Source organism: Drosophila sechellia, chromosome 2R (assembly GCF_004382195.2).
Source record: "Drosophila sechellia strain sech25 chromosome 2R, ASM438219v1, whole genome shotgun sequence".
NCBI lineage: Eukaryota > Metazoa > Arthropoda > Insecta > Diptera > Drosophilidae > Drosophila > Drosophila sechellia.
This window is the reverse complement of record NC_045950.1, coordinates 5969205-5982298: the sequence shown is the minus strand read 5'-3', so window position 1 is coordinate 5982298 and position 13094 is coordinate 5969205. Positions and strand designations below refer to the sequence as shown.

Here is a 13094-nt window from a genome sequence, read left to right as displayed (position 1 = left end):
TTTCTCTGCTTTTTGGCATTCGGCAGGTAATCGGATACAGGCCACAAACGTTTCTCGCATACCAAGTACTTGGGAAGAAGTTTAGACGCTTTTCATCTGAGTATAAATATATGGTTCCTCATGTCACCGTTTGCATCTGCTGAATTATGTGTAACCTAATCACATTAACATATATTATTGCCCACTCCGCCATAAGAAGCAGGGGAAAACGGCATTTGTATTTATCTTAATTCTGGCTGAGAACCCAAATGTTTCCCCCAATAAACATAATTCCTGCGCTTATCCCCGCTGAGTGTTAGCCAAAAAAAGCATCAGGTTTCATGCAAAACACACAAGCGCACCTGAAACATTGTACCCCAAAAAAATACGCACACGTTCTGAAACTTCGAACGTTCATCATCTTTCCGAGACACTCGCCGCATACAAAGTGTGTTTAGAGTGGCGCATAAATTTCAAAGTGCCACGCGACATCAAAATCAAATGCCAGCCGCAGCTACCATTCCCTCCAACTTGGCCAAGGACCTCAATATACATACATATATAGAAGCCCCAAAAAAAGAGTCTCACAGTCGGCACTTGTCAGCAGTACTGGAACCGCAGGCCAAGCGGCAAAAAGTTGTGGCCCAAATCAATTGATACGACATCAAATTGAATTTATAATTCTTCCGTTTATCCGCCGACTTGTTTATGTTTGTATCTCGATTGCCTTTGATGCTCCTGGCTTGCGACTTTACGCACGTTTTCACCGGAAAGAACTTAAGCCCCGGAGGGTCAGTCATGGTTGCTTCATTCTAAGGTCGCTTCATTGACTATATGCAAAAGCTATTCTCGCAAATAACAAGCGCCCCCCACTTAATTTGCCTAAATAACTTTATTCCTTCTTTACGGATAGATACAAGTATGTAACTAGAATATACGGAAGGCATCAAGTGGACCTATGTAGATTTATCACCCGTGTCCATGCCACAATCACATTTAGTTTCGATGCTTTGGCCGCTGGGGACTCGTGCTGGCAATGGAGCTAATGTCGGAAACATTATCCCTGCCCAAGTGCCCGCCCTTCTCGTCCAGATCGACCACGTGGATGTCGAAGTTCGAATTATCGGAGCGAACACCATCTGAGGTACGAGTGTTTCCCCGGTTGCCGCCCTCCACGGAGAAGGGGGCGTGGGTGGTGGGCTTATAGGTGGGTGGAGCAGCAGTTGGTTCTGATTTCTTAGGAGGAGCAGTGGGAGCAGCAGGCGCCGAGTTTGCTATCAGCTTGCTGGGACACAAAGGAAGCTCTCGGTTTCGGAATTGGGAAAGAGCAGTGTGGGAAACTCCCGGAGTTGGAGTCGGAGTGGGAGCAGGTGAGGATTTCCTGCTGATCTTCAACTCGGGAGCTGTGAGAGACCTGGTGTTATTGGCGGCCATTGCCCGGGCAGGCACTGTCTTGAGTGGTGGCCGCCAGGTGGGCCTAATTTTAGGTTTTTCACTATCGCTAATCTCAGCACTGATTTGGTTGAGCAGCTCCAGCAAAGTGCTCGTCTTCTCATCCTCGAACTCGATGCGAATCGGTGACTCCCGACCGGAGGGACAACCTGGATTGAGCATTATAAGCCTGGAAAAGAAAGGAACATTAATAGTAGATTTTACTATACCAATTAGTAATAATCCCACCTCTTGGCCTCTTCGATGGCTCTGCCCAGATTCTGGAGGCTCTTTTGCTCGTTTTTGGTGCAGCGGCCTATTTGAGAATCCTTGGCAGCACGGAGCACCACGTTCCACTTGTGGGCAGTGGACTGAAGGAGTACGGTGCGGGCCACTCGCTGGAACCGCTCCTTGGCGGTTTCCTTGGCTGGCTTTGAGGGTATGGACTCCACCTTGATCTCCCGCATTTCTCCCTGCCCGTTTACATTCCCAAAGGCATCGGGCTCACAGCCATTTTGCACTGGCGCCACCTGGAAGCCCTTCATTAACCGCCGTTCCCACACTTTGATACGCCGAGGACGTGGCTCTAAAAGGATTTTCGACATGGTACTTCATAGATTTATGAAAAGATGTTAACTTACGCCTCTCCTTTTTGTTGGCCGAGGAAACATCCATTCCGCTGTTCTCGAATATCTCGAGCATCTCGTAACGCATTGTATTGATCTCACTCTTGACCTCATTGATATCGTCCTCCGAAACGGGATTATCCTCGAACTTGCGATGCATGGCGGCCACATATCGCCAAACCAGGGAGCGCATTATATTGTCATACTCGCTAAACTGTTCCTGTTCCTTTCGCTTCTGCTGAAATGAAAGAAATACACAACAGTACAATAGTGCTCTTTACATACATATATCGTGGGAGTTATTGCAGATTTATTTTCAACGAATGCTTCTCTTGTTCAAACGGATCTTTAAATATTCAGTTTCTCCACGTACTCACCTTGGAGCGTTGACGATCGATGGTCTTGCTAGACTTGCGGAAAATCCTGATGACCCACTTAACGGAGGGCAGGACATTGAAGGGTGGCGGCAGGGTGGCACTGTCCTCGAAATAGCTCATCCACAACTTGGTTCGGGCAAACTTCCACTCCGTGTCCGAGTGCTCCTGGAAAACAAAAGAGTTGAATAGCCCTTACATAAGAGTTTCTGGAGGGGTCCGAACTTACATCAATCATGGCATACGAATTGGACATCATGGCGATGAGCAGATTCAGCAGCACAATCACGTTAATGACGCTGTACGAGCCGAACATGAGCAGTCCCCAGAATCGCGTATACGACTTGATGCCACTGAGCTCGAAGTCGTCCAGTCCGACCATCCCAAAGCTGGCCCAAAAGAGCGACTGCGAGGACTCAAAAAGGCTGCGGGAACGGAGATGGGGACATTGAATTAGCTTCATGAGTGGGCACCAACTGACTGGCGGCTAATTGGCCTGCTGACTGGACTTACTTGCCAAACCGGCGCCATTTCATGCAGGAGTCGCCGTGCGAGCCCCAATCCGCCTCGCCACCCGGCAGGACATAGCACTTGCTCTTCTCCAGGGCGGCAAAGTACCAGAGCAGTTGGTTCAGTCCACAGGCGAAGGCGAACAGCACCAGGGTGTAGATGAAGAAGAACTTGACTATGTCGATGACCATGCGACCCAGGGAGATCTGCAGCGGACCCAGGTGCGGGTTGATGCTGAACAGGTGCACCAGCTTCAAGGCGGAGAAGACATTGGCCGCCGCAAAGAGTCCTTCGGCTATTAGTTGCGGGTCAAAATCGTGCCATTTCTCGCGGGGTATGTAAGCCATCTGCGGATCCCTTGCGATTTCTGTGGCCTGCTGGATGTAGGCAAAGGCTCTGGAGGAGAGTAGTAAAGGGATTACAAAGTAGATTTCACAAAAGCACATTTTAAACTCACCTTAAACACATCACACTCACGTAGAGACTGTTGCGCAGAAAGTCGATGAAGTTCCACATGTTGCGCAAATAACTCTTCATGCCCACGGCAAATATCTCCTGCACCTCCTCCCAGACGAACCCAATCACGTATAGCACCACGATGAGCTCCAGCTTGCTGGGTGTCTGGCCCCGCTGACGCAGCTCCTGCTCCGCCAGCTCCTTCTTCATCCTGGTCGTCCCGAAGATGCGTACAAAGTCATCGTCCGCGCGCTGAGATACCAGAATCAAGATGACTGCAAGGCAAACAACAATGAGTCCCCAGCTCGGTGTGTTATCATAAGGGGAGCTGAAGGAGGAGGAGCTCTTAATCGGAGGGAGACGCCTCGTCAAGGTAAAGTTATTTCTTATACACTGCAATTTTTCACATCACGTTTGATGAATGACAACGATTTTTACTGAGATACATTTAAAGATAATAGGTTTTTAATCCAATACTCTGCTATGATATATTTGACTATATTTGAACTGTTGAAACATAGTAGAAAACATGTTTCTAATCCAATTGCCCATTAAGCAAAGTACTTTAATAACCTTTTTTATAAACTTCATTAACAAAAAATAGTTTTCAGAATAGAAAAAGTTCGCTACTGAATGCCAATCCCACAGAGGGTACCTGTCCGTTGTGGTCTCCTCCTCCAATGGAGCTCATGCCTATGTTTGCTTTGTGCACCGACCGCACTCGACATACTCACACAGGAAGAACAAATAGGAGGAGGCATGGATCAGGAATTTCATAAAGGGCTTGCGCATCAACTGGCCCGTCCGGCAATTCGGGGCGCACATGTAGATGAGGCAGTAGAGCGGGAAGAGCACGGCCACCTGGGCGATGCAGATGACTTTGTCCACAATGCTCTTGCGCCGGAATCCGGGCAGGCCGTCATACCAAATCGAGGACAGTAATTGCTGAATATTCGAGTGCGCAACGAACTGTCGCAGGAAATGGAGAATTTTAGCAGCAGAACCACGTCGGAGACACTAACCGGATATACCTTTTTTTGCTTGTAGGAAATTGCCTGCACCAGGCGGGTCAGGCTCATCCGGTCGCCGGGCTCATAGCTCGACATCTGCGGATCGTAGTTTAGGATGATGGCCAGCTCGTTGGAGGTGCGCGTTTGATCCAGCAGATCCACGGCGAACTTCTGGCACTGCCTTCGCAGGTCCATGTACTCTGACTTGCACTCCTGCTCGGTGAGGGCCAGGTTCCTCAGTTCCCAGGACAACTGGAAGGCGGTGATGATGGGGTCGTTGGAGGTCAAGCAGATCAGCGAGGGACTGCACAGCGCCCGGTAGATGTTCACCCGGGAGAGGGAGTGCCTCAGAGAGTCCTCCGCGGTCAGGCGGACGCACTCCTCACAACCGCAACTATGGTTAATAATGCTATTAATAATGGGATATTACCTATGTTAGGTGTACCAGCTCACCGTATATCATGTGGCACTGGCACCGCTGCTCCGCGATCCAACAGAATCCGAAGTATCTCAAAGTTGTTCTTGTGGGCGGCCAGCATCAGGGGCGTGATATCCGGCGCAAACATAGCCGTGTTTATGTCTACTTTTTGCCAACTCTGTGGAAAGAAAAAAATATACTTTATATATATACACTTTACTTATACACTTTATAAAATAATTCAATGCTAACAAGTATTAAGTATTACCTACAATTAAGTGAAATAATTATATTATCCAGTAAGCAACTTGATATCAGATGTGCGTTATCCGCAACATTTTATAAAAAAATATTAATTTTAATGAAGTCAAATAATCATGAGTCATTTTATTTAGTAAGCAACTTGATATTAGTTGTTCGTTACACGTAACATTTAATAAATATAATAATCGAAAATTAATTTAATCAGCACGAAACTTGACTTCAGACCTTGCTACGCGTTACATTATTTAAAAAAATGTACATTTAATGTAAAGCACATAAAGTTATTGTAGAAATCAGAATCCGACTTAATACACTTGTCTGCTGGCTCACACTAAACTCACTAAACTATATTTTGTCAATCTCGGTGACTATTCCTCCAAAATGGACTAAACCTATTCCAGGAACTGCTCAATGGCCCACTCGAAGAGGGCCGTCTTCATCGTTTTGTGGATGTTATTAAGCCTGTTAAACGTTTTATTGCATATGCGCTACAATAGTAATTTTCACGCTCCAACAGCGCCCAATGGCTGCCTAATGAAGCGTGCCTGTGTGCATAAATATGAGGCCGACGGAGCCCAGACGACTTTATTTGCAATAAGCGTAAACCGTATCCTGTCCTCTGTTCTCCGTATGCCGGAGAGGTCCTGAATGTACTGGATTTTGAGGGGCGGATGTGGGCGAATGTGGGTGGATGGGGCGGTTCTTGGTCGTTGGCCGCTTATCGCACACTCCCAATCACTCGAGAGTTGAGATTCTGCGAGTACGTGCCCAATGACGAAGATGATCCCGATGGGTGGGACACTCCGGCCACTCCAAGCATACCATCCATCCAAACGCCCCACGCTCCTCGCACGGAAACTGATTAAAATCGTGTTAGCTTCAACTTACAGGGCCTCAACGCCTACGGACGATAATGTGGGCCACAAATTAGCTGAGCACAGCAGACCAAACAAAGGATACACTGCGAAAAAAAGTGCTAACCTAAATGAAGGACCTAAGCCCCGTAATGTTTATCTCAGGGAATCGAAACCATCGAATTATAAATATAATATCTTTAAGTAAATGGTAAACTGTTATCTAATTTTAACCCTATTTCTGAATTGTTGCTCAAAATAAAATATTTTTTTGAAGAAAAACAGTAACGGCTAGAAGCAAATAACACTACTGCAAAATTAGAATGGCCTAAATAAAAATCTTTAGGTACTAAAATCCTTGCTTCGGTCTTTGTTCTTTTGGACTGCTTTAAGCTAATGGTATAGTAGCATTCGATTTCTCCAGGTGTCTGTGTAATGACTTACGTAGGGCTCGCCCTCCTTGTAGATAAGCTCCTCGTGCTCGAGCAGGAGCTCCACAGCCTCGACAAACTCCGCATTGATGGCGTGCAGCAGGGCGTCCTTGGTCTCCACCCCCATGACGACGAGCAGCTCGACCATCTCCAGGTTCTCGTTGTCTATCGCTAGGGTGAGGGCCCGACGACCCAAGGGGTCCATGCAGTTGATGTTGATGTGCTGATGGCGCAGCGCCTTCTGCAGGATCCTGCAATTATTCGAATTTACTTAATAAAGAGGGTGGCATGGCTGCTAATTGGGGCTAGACGCCCACCGAAGGGTCCACAATAACTTTTCTTTTCTTCGCCTGCGCGCAGATTTCCGATGCCCCAACAATTCCCGATGCCAAGTCAAAAGTTGGAGTCCAAGTTTCTAATTACATCGCGGTCGCAGCCTTCAAGCAAACTTTCCCAATCAATTGGGCGCCGAAAAAGGGACTAATATCAAATTTTTGTTTCTTTTTTTTTGTATTTTAGGTTACCGTGACATCCGTAAATGTCGTAGAATTATTTGGCCACCCTCGTGTACGTGGAAATTGCCAAGGTTGTAAAGATTTATATGTTTATTTTAATTTGGTGCAAAAATGATGTCTTGTTTATGTTTATGTTTTTGTTTTTAGAGAGATGGTAGATGTATCGGAATTTTTCCAGGGCTGGAAAGAGCTGCCGCCGAGCAGTGTTGTACTTGGAACGTTTTTGAAAATGTTACTTGCAGCAAATTCTGCAAATTCCTTTTCCCAGTCGATTTGAATGATTATTGCTCCAACTTACTACGGTGAAAATTCCTTGCGTCAATGAATTTTTAGCCAGAAGGCCGGAGTGACTAGGTATAATTTTAGTGTGTGTCAAGCAGGGATTGGTCATGTTAACTATTTTCTTTTTAATGTTACAGGTTATATAATTTTTATGCATAGTGTTTTGGATTGCAATGACGCTGTTCTTGCTGTCTGTTAAGATGGCCACTAGGGAAATGCCTATCCTGAGAACATAGTCCAGAGCTTTGCCTATCGTTAGAAGTTCGACAGTTAGAGAGCTAGAAGTATGGAAGACTCCGCTTGATTGATGTTCGAAAACTGATCCATCATTAAAGAGTGCAGAGAGTGGTAAATCTAAATTTCCTGAAAGCGTAGGATCTATCTGGTAAAGGAAGATTACATGAAATTTTTACTAGCCCTTCTTTAATCATAAACAGAACGCTTATATAGGAAACCACTGAAGGGTCTGTGTTTTTTTGGGGAACTACTTTGATCTCTCCACAACTAAGTGGAGTTTGACCTGATAAACATATTCTATTAAGCATATTAAATAGATACGCTTTTTTATCGAGGAAAATGTTTGTATCATTAGATACGAGATATTGCCGATGCCTTTTGCTGAGTCTGGTTTTCTGGTTGCTAGATTGGTTAGAGAGTCCATCCATTCAAATGGATTTCGCGTATGTAGTAACGAAACTGTTGGGTCCCTGATTGGGTCGGGTGATATTGCTTTCGTGGATTGAGTGCTTTTTAACATGTATAGGAGTGGTTCATCTTCTTCTGGAGCCCATGTGTTAGCAGTTCGTTTAATCTTTTTGTATTTTTTTAAATTTTTGATGCTTTTTCTGCTTCTGAATACCACAACTTTTTTGATTCGTATTTGTTTGGTCCTGTGGTTATGTAGTCCAATGCTTGTTAAATGGAGTCTAAGCTTGAAAAATTTACACTTTCGAAGGCAGAAGTCACTCTATTGTGAAGTGTTTTGTATGTTGTGCCATTTGTATTTATCTTATTAATTATAAGTTGAATCGAGAAGTGATTGCTGTTAGTATTTTTTGACTCCAAATATATCAAATTTTCCAACACTGCCGCACACTGCCTGGAAAATTTATCGAAATCTGGTTATCCTGGCGTTGAAGTGTCAAAACTAGTTTTCACCTGCCAGTGGTAAAGGCCAGAAATCTTTGATTTTACGAACGTTCGTCAACATAAATTGTTGTACTAAATTCAAAGAAACGAAATCCGCTTCCAAGACGCGATTACAGTGATTGCACACTACACCCAATATTAGGCGATTAAATTATTCGTAAGCTTCAACGATTCGAAAACGCAATACCCAATGGATGCCGCCGAGGGTCAAAGCTTGGTGATCAAAATGGCACAAAAGAACAAGGGTGAGCCAACAGCCAAGTGTTTTCTCGGAAGTCTCGTGTATGAAAAGTATGTTCGTTCAATCTTGTAGAGACCCAGACTGTGAAGCTGGTGCCCGGAGGCGGGCTGGTCAACAACTGGTTTGCCCCGGCTGCGTTTGGGCCACCAGGGATTGCATTTGGGGCTAGTCCCATGATCCCTCCGCCGCACGTTCCGCATCACAGCGTATCGTGTCAGTTTTACATGGACCGGGAGGAGCAGCTGTACCGCCGCGCTTGCCAGATGAAGGGCATTCGGGTGGAGCGGGTCCCAGAGATCCGCGAGGAGGAGGACGACTCGAACGGCTCCGAGGAGGAGCCTTCGAAGGGCATACGCTACCGCTACACCCTGGACGAGATGAAAAGCTTTAACCCATACCGTTTTATCAACTTTTAAATGTGCCCAAAACGACCTAAATAGCCGTCGTAGCCGTAGTAGCACACGTAGTACACATCCATCCACATCGCAACGTCAGCCTATCATTTAAGATCCATAACTAGGTCTAGCTTCGTCATCATTTCCCATAAGATGTCAGATTATAGGTTTATCTTGCATGCTTAAAAATCGAAATGAGAATCACACGAAAAACAGGAACCCAGGACACTGCCCATTAGCTTGTTGTTGCCGTATTTCCATGTAGAGTCAGGATCCAAGACTAAGACTAACTCCGCCACCACTTCCACATTTCACATAAGATGCCATATTATACGGTCCCCATGCATGCCTCCAACGCGTATTGGGAATCACAAAGGAAACGGGAACCCAGGACACGGCCCATTTGCTTGTTGTTACCGTATCACACGCCCCATGAAAACAATAAAGAATTGTTCATAAATGACATCCTGGCATGTCAACAAAAAATAAGAACTTCATTTTCGGTTCAGTTATGTTTCCATTTAAGGATACTTAAGTTATCCAAATAGTTTCTTTGCAATAAGATTCCTTATCGAATTGAATGTGCACGAATGAGCTGTTAACAGCTTTAAGTGGCAACCAAAAAGTATTTGGATAATTTTGCTTATCTCTTATTCATTGCCAGCAAACGGAATTAAAGAAAGCCGTAAACGAGCGTAAAGTATCCGGGTCGAAGGCCTCATATTGCTTATTAAGTGGCTGCCGGGATGCCAGTTAGGTAACCATTTTGAGGCCCGCGGCAGACGAGTGTGCAAATAATTGAAGCCACCACCGCATCCGCACCACCGCACCGCATCCAAACAACCCAAGGAGTCTCCCGATGGGATTTATGGTACCTGTGCGACCCAGCCCAGTCAACACCTGTGCTTCCCTGGGCGAAGCCACCAATGGAGCTCGTGATACCCCTCTAAAAATGTCGGGCTTTTTATTCGAACACCCTACACTCAGATAAATCTGGTAGTACGTTTAACTATTTGTTTTAAATTGAAGGTTAAGTGTATACATACATACTTTCATTAGATGAGCTTTGAATACCAATGCTCATCCGACACCTGATTGTGGTAAGAGTTTCTTGCAGTGTGTCCCTCCCGCCCAAGATGCCATACAGAACAACCCCCCACCCCCTGCTGGGAATCGGAGGCGTGAAATGCGCTACTCACCTGCGCACATTCGGCATATCGCCGCGCTCGACAGCCAGCAGGAACTTCTTCTCCTCGAGCAGCAGAGGCTGTGGTAATCCCAGCGGCACACAGCACCCGCCCACCGATTTGGGGGCGGAGGAGGCGTGGCTGCCGCCAGACGATACCTGGCATATTTTAAAGAGACAGGTGAGCAGGAGCACATACGTACATGCCGATGTGGCGGGGAAATCGTGTATGCGCAATTGCAAATAAATAAAAAATAAACATACAAGAATATTAAGTGCAAAGTGGAGGATGCTGGGCTGATTGTCTGGCTTCCATCTAAATGGCATTGGAGGCGTTTAAGGTAAGCGGCGTTTAGCTAATACAGGCTGCTTTAAGAGATGCTACTTGTTGGATACGGATCTGGATCTGGATCGGAATCCTGGATGGGTTTCTACTTACGCCCGTCGGCAGCTTCTTTTTGCGGCCCATTCTAGAGTTAGTGCACTTCACTTAACCGAACGCCGGCAGTTCGTAACTAGTATTCCATGTACCTGTCCTGTACATGTCCATGTCCAGGGTTCAGAGTTCAAAATCCGGCTTCATGTCGCAGGGCTTAGCACACTTGCAGTGAAAAGTGAACGATATTTACATATATGGCATATATATTTATATACACAATGGCTAAGCCAAAAAAGTCCAATACTAAGCCGGGCCACATGCAACTTTCAAGTTGATTTTGCTTTTGTACTCATAGTTCTATAGTCCATGGTTATATGTCCAACTGGGTGTGCTTGTGTGTGTGTGTGTGTGGGTGTGTGTCTGGTGGTTTTTGACTTGGTTTATGGTTTCTGGTTTCCGGCGTGCAAAAAGTTTCTATTTAAGCTGTTTATAATGTTTTTCTTTTTATTTCCGCCGCTGGCCGAGCTGTCTAAGCCCTTTTTAAGTGCCATTTGCATGGGCAAGATTTAAGTTTTGCCAATTTAGTGAGTTGATTAGACACTGTGCAGTTTCACTGTTTCTCGACTTTTCTGGTCACTTCCAAAGGCCACACTGAACACCACATCCGCGAGCACTTATTGCACCACTTATGAGCAATTGTTGAATCGGCTTTCTGTTTTGATTTACATTTTTATTGCACTCATCTCATTAGCCACGAACTGCAGTTTGTATTAGTTGTTGCTGCTCTCATTGGATTGTTCACATCATCGCCAATTGTTTCTCCTATTAGAAATAATTTCTTTGTTTCCCAATATTTTCCCACAGCCGATGAAAATATTTTTATTTTCCGCTGCCTTCCTCCGCATGTGTGAACACAATGCCAAAATGAATATTTAAGGAGCTTTTTTCGGTAATCCGCAAAGAAAAAATGCATTCCGTCTACATGCTTTTGCTTTAAACTGGCTTTATGCTCCTGCGGATGCGGATCTGCATGCGGATATGGATGCGGATGCTGCAGATGCATTTAAAAGTGTTTGGGCTGGTCATAAAAAATGCAATTGCTTTGCATGCGCGGCAGGCAAAAACTCGGACCCACCATGATGGCGGTTGTTCCATAAAAAACACTTCCGGCACCAACACAAGGTGGTTCTGGCTGCCCCAGTAGCCCCGATGGTGCATTGTTTAATTAACTTAATAGAAATATAAGTGCGGAGGACAGGCAAAAATGCGGACGGACATAAAAATGTCGCAATAAATTCGGTTTTATCCGCCACTTCATGGGAAGCGTTTATAAATGGATTTATAGCTGTTCACCTGCACAGCAGGTGCATACTGCGACTGCCCATCGAAATGGGATTATATCTGCACCTGTATAATATTATAAACTATTCGGTTAACCTACGATGTAAAACTGATGCATAGGATATTTCACTCTAATTTCCCGAGATGTGTTAATTTCGCCTGCCACCGATCGAAGTATCATAATTTTGTCGCAAGCGCACTGGAGTTCATTAAAACTAGAACAAATTTGGAGTATTTTACAGAGTTCATAAAAACAGAGGGCTTATCGCGATGGCAGCCAGTTGAATCGAAACTCCAGCAGTCACAGACCACAAGCTCCGCACACACAGCCACAACTTGACAATCAACGGAGAAGGAGCTCCTGCCAGGAGCAACCAGGAGCAGTCAGGAGCAGCCCGGAGCACAATGAATGAAGGATATAGCCACGTAATTCAGTTGGCTCACGGACTGCACTTAAGCCACTTATAACCAAGCGTACGGATACGTACTTCTTGCATTCCGGCACATAAAAACGTGTGCAATTGTTCGACTCGCTGGCACAATGGACGTTGGAATTTCATGTGACCGGCTTAGGTGAGAGGACTGGGACTATGAATTGTATGCTGGCATATACTTTATAACAATACGTTTGGCCACCGAACTCCCGAATTCCCGTAAAATGTGTGTTGTAGTTTATGTACGTTGGCTTTATATCTGAATTTCAGCTCGTTTGAAGGCGAAAACCCGCCGAGAGATAACCCGCGATGCAGCGCGAACGTGTGCCACCTGCGAAATTTAAACGCTGCTACTAACGCGCAGAAATTTATACCTTTCCCGAGGGCCGAGCGGCGATGTGGCTAATTTAATTAGACTAAAACGTCAAATATTTGTCACCCATCGCATGGATACGCCTGGAGGTTGTCCGTGCAACATTTATCCACACACATATATATAGGTTTATATATACGTTTGTGGTGTTATGAATTACGGAGGTCGAGGGCTGAAACACAGTATCAACAAGTTTTCGCCAAGTTCCCTAAGGGGATTAGGACCCAAACATATGTAGGGGGCTGGTGCTGAGGTGGGGCTGGGGGTGGTGTCCACGATCCAGACGGCGACTGTCGTCGGCAATTGAATTACAACTAATTTGCCATGATTTGATTTGTGCTGCTACAGCTATTGTTTGCCACTTGCTCTTCGGGCACTTTTCCGGCCACAAACTGCTGCACATTTGCCGATACTTTCGTGCTGCCCAATGCAGCGTGCCTAATTTG

The 13094-nt window shown here is 45.5% G+C and overlaps 2 protein-coding genes across 4 annotated transcripts; one reads left to right on the top strand and one right to left on the bottom strand.

Moving 5' to 3' along the window:
• Positions 1–852: 852 nt before the first annotated feature.
• On the bottom strand, positions 853–12605 carry LOC6608400 (transient-receptor-potential-like protein). Of its 3 annotated transcripts, none has more exons than XM_032715684.1 (14): positions 12455–12605; positions 10561–10722; positions 10135–10280; positions 6367–6604; positions 4840–4982; positions 4408–4780; positions 4111–4345; positions 3378–3651; positions 2924–3316; positions 2640–2835; positions 2414–2578; positions 2052–2274; positions 1660–1996; positions 853–1600 (listed from the first exon to the last, which is right to left on the bottom strand). In XM_032715684.1, exons 2-14 carry the CDS (start codon positions 10588–10590, stop codon positions 976–978), a joined length of 3378 nt encoding a protein of 1125 aa, XP_032571575.1. In that variant the 5' UTR covers positions 10591–10722; positions 12455–12605; the 3' UTR covers positions 853–975. The 3 variants fall into 3 exon arrangements, with proteins under 3 accessions (XP_032571575.1, XP_002033134.1, XP_032571576.1); XM_002033098.2 differs by having other exon boundaries at positions 2052–2271; XM_032715685.1 differs by having other exon boundaries at positions 12468–12605.
• LOC6608401 lies at positions 8337–9421 on the top strand. Its single transcript, XM_032715686.1, has 2 exons — positions 8337–8544; positions 8613–9421. Exons 1-2 carry the CDS (start codon positions 8490–8492, stop codon positions 8954–8956), a joined length of 399 nt encoding a protein of 132 aa, XP_032571577.1. The 5' UTR covers positions 8337–8489; the 3' UTR covers positions 8957–9421.
• Positions 12606–13094: the final 489 nt, after the last annotated feature.

What these genes read in the sequence shown, in the direction of transcription:
- LOC6608401 (XM_032715686.1), top strand. Translation starts at nt 8,490, where the DNA reads ATGGATGCCGCCGAGGGTCAAAGCTTGGTGATCAAAATGGCACAAAAG. An exon ending in AATGGCACAAAAGAACAAGG is followed by an intron (nt 8,545 to 8,612) that starts GTGAGCCAACAG and finishes TCAATCTTGTAG; the next exon opens with AGACCCAGACTGTGAAGCTG.
- LOC6608400 (XM_032715684.1), bottom strand. Translation starts at nt 10,590, where the DNA reads ATGGGCCGCAAAAAGAAGCTGCCGACGGGC. An exon ending in TTTCCTACAAGCAAAAAAAG is followed by an intron (nt 4,346 to 4,407) that starts GTATATCCGGTT and finishes TTCCTGCGACAG; the next exon opens with TTCGTTGCGCACTCGAATAT. An exon ending in GGCCAACAAAAAGGAGAGGC is followed by an intron (nt 1,997 to 2,051) that starts GTAAGTTAACAT and finishes AAATCCTTTTAG; the next exon opens with AGCCACGTCCTCGGCGTATC.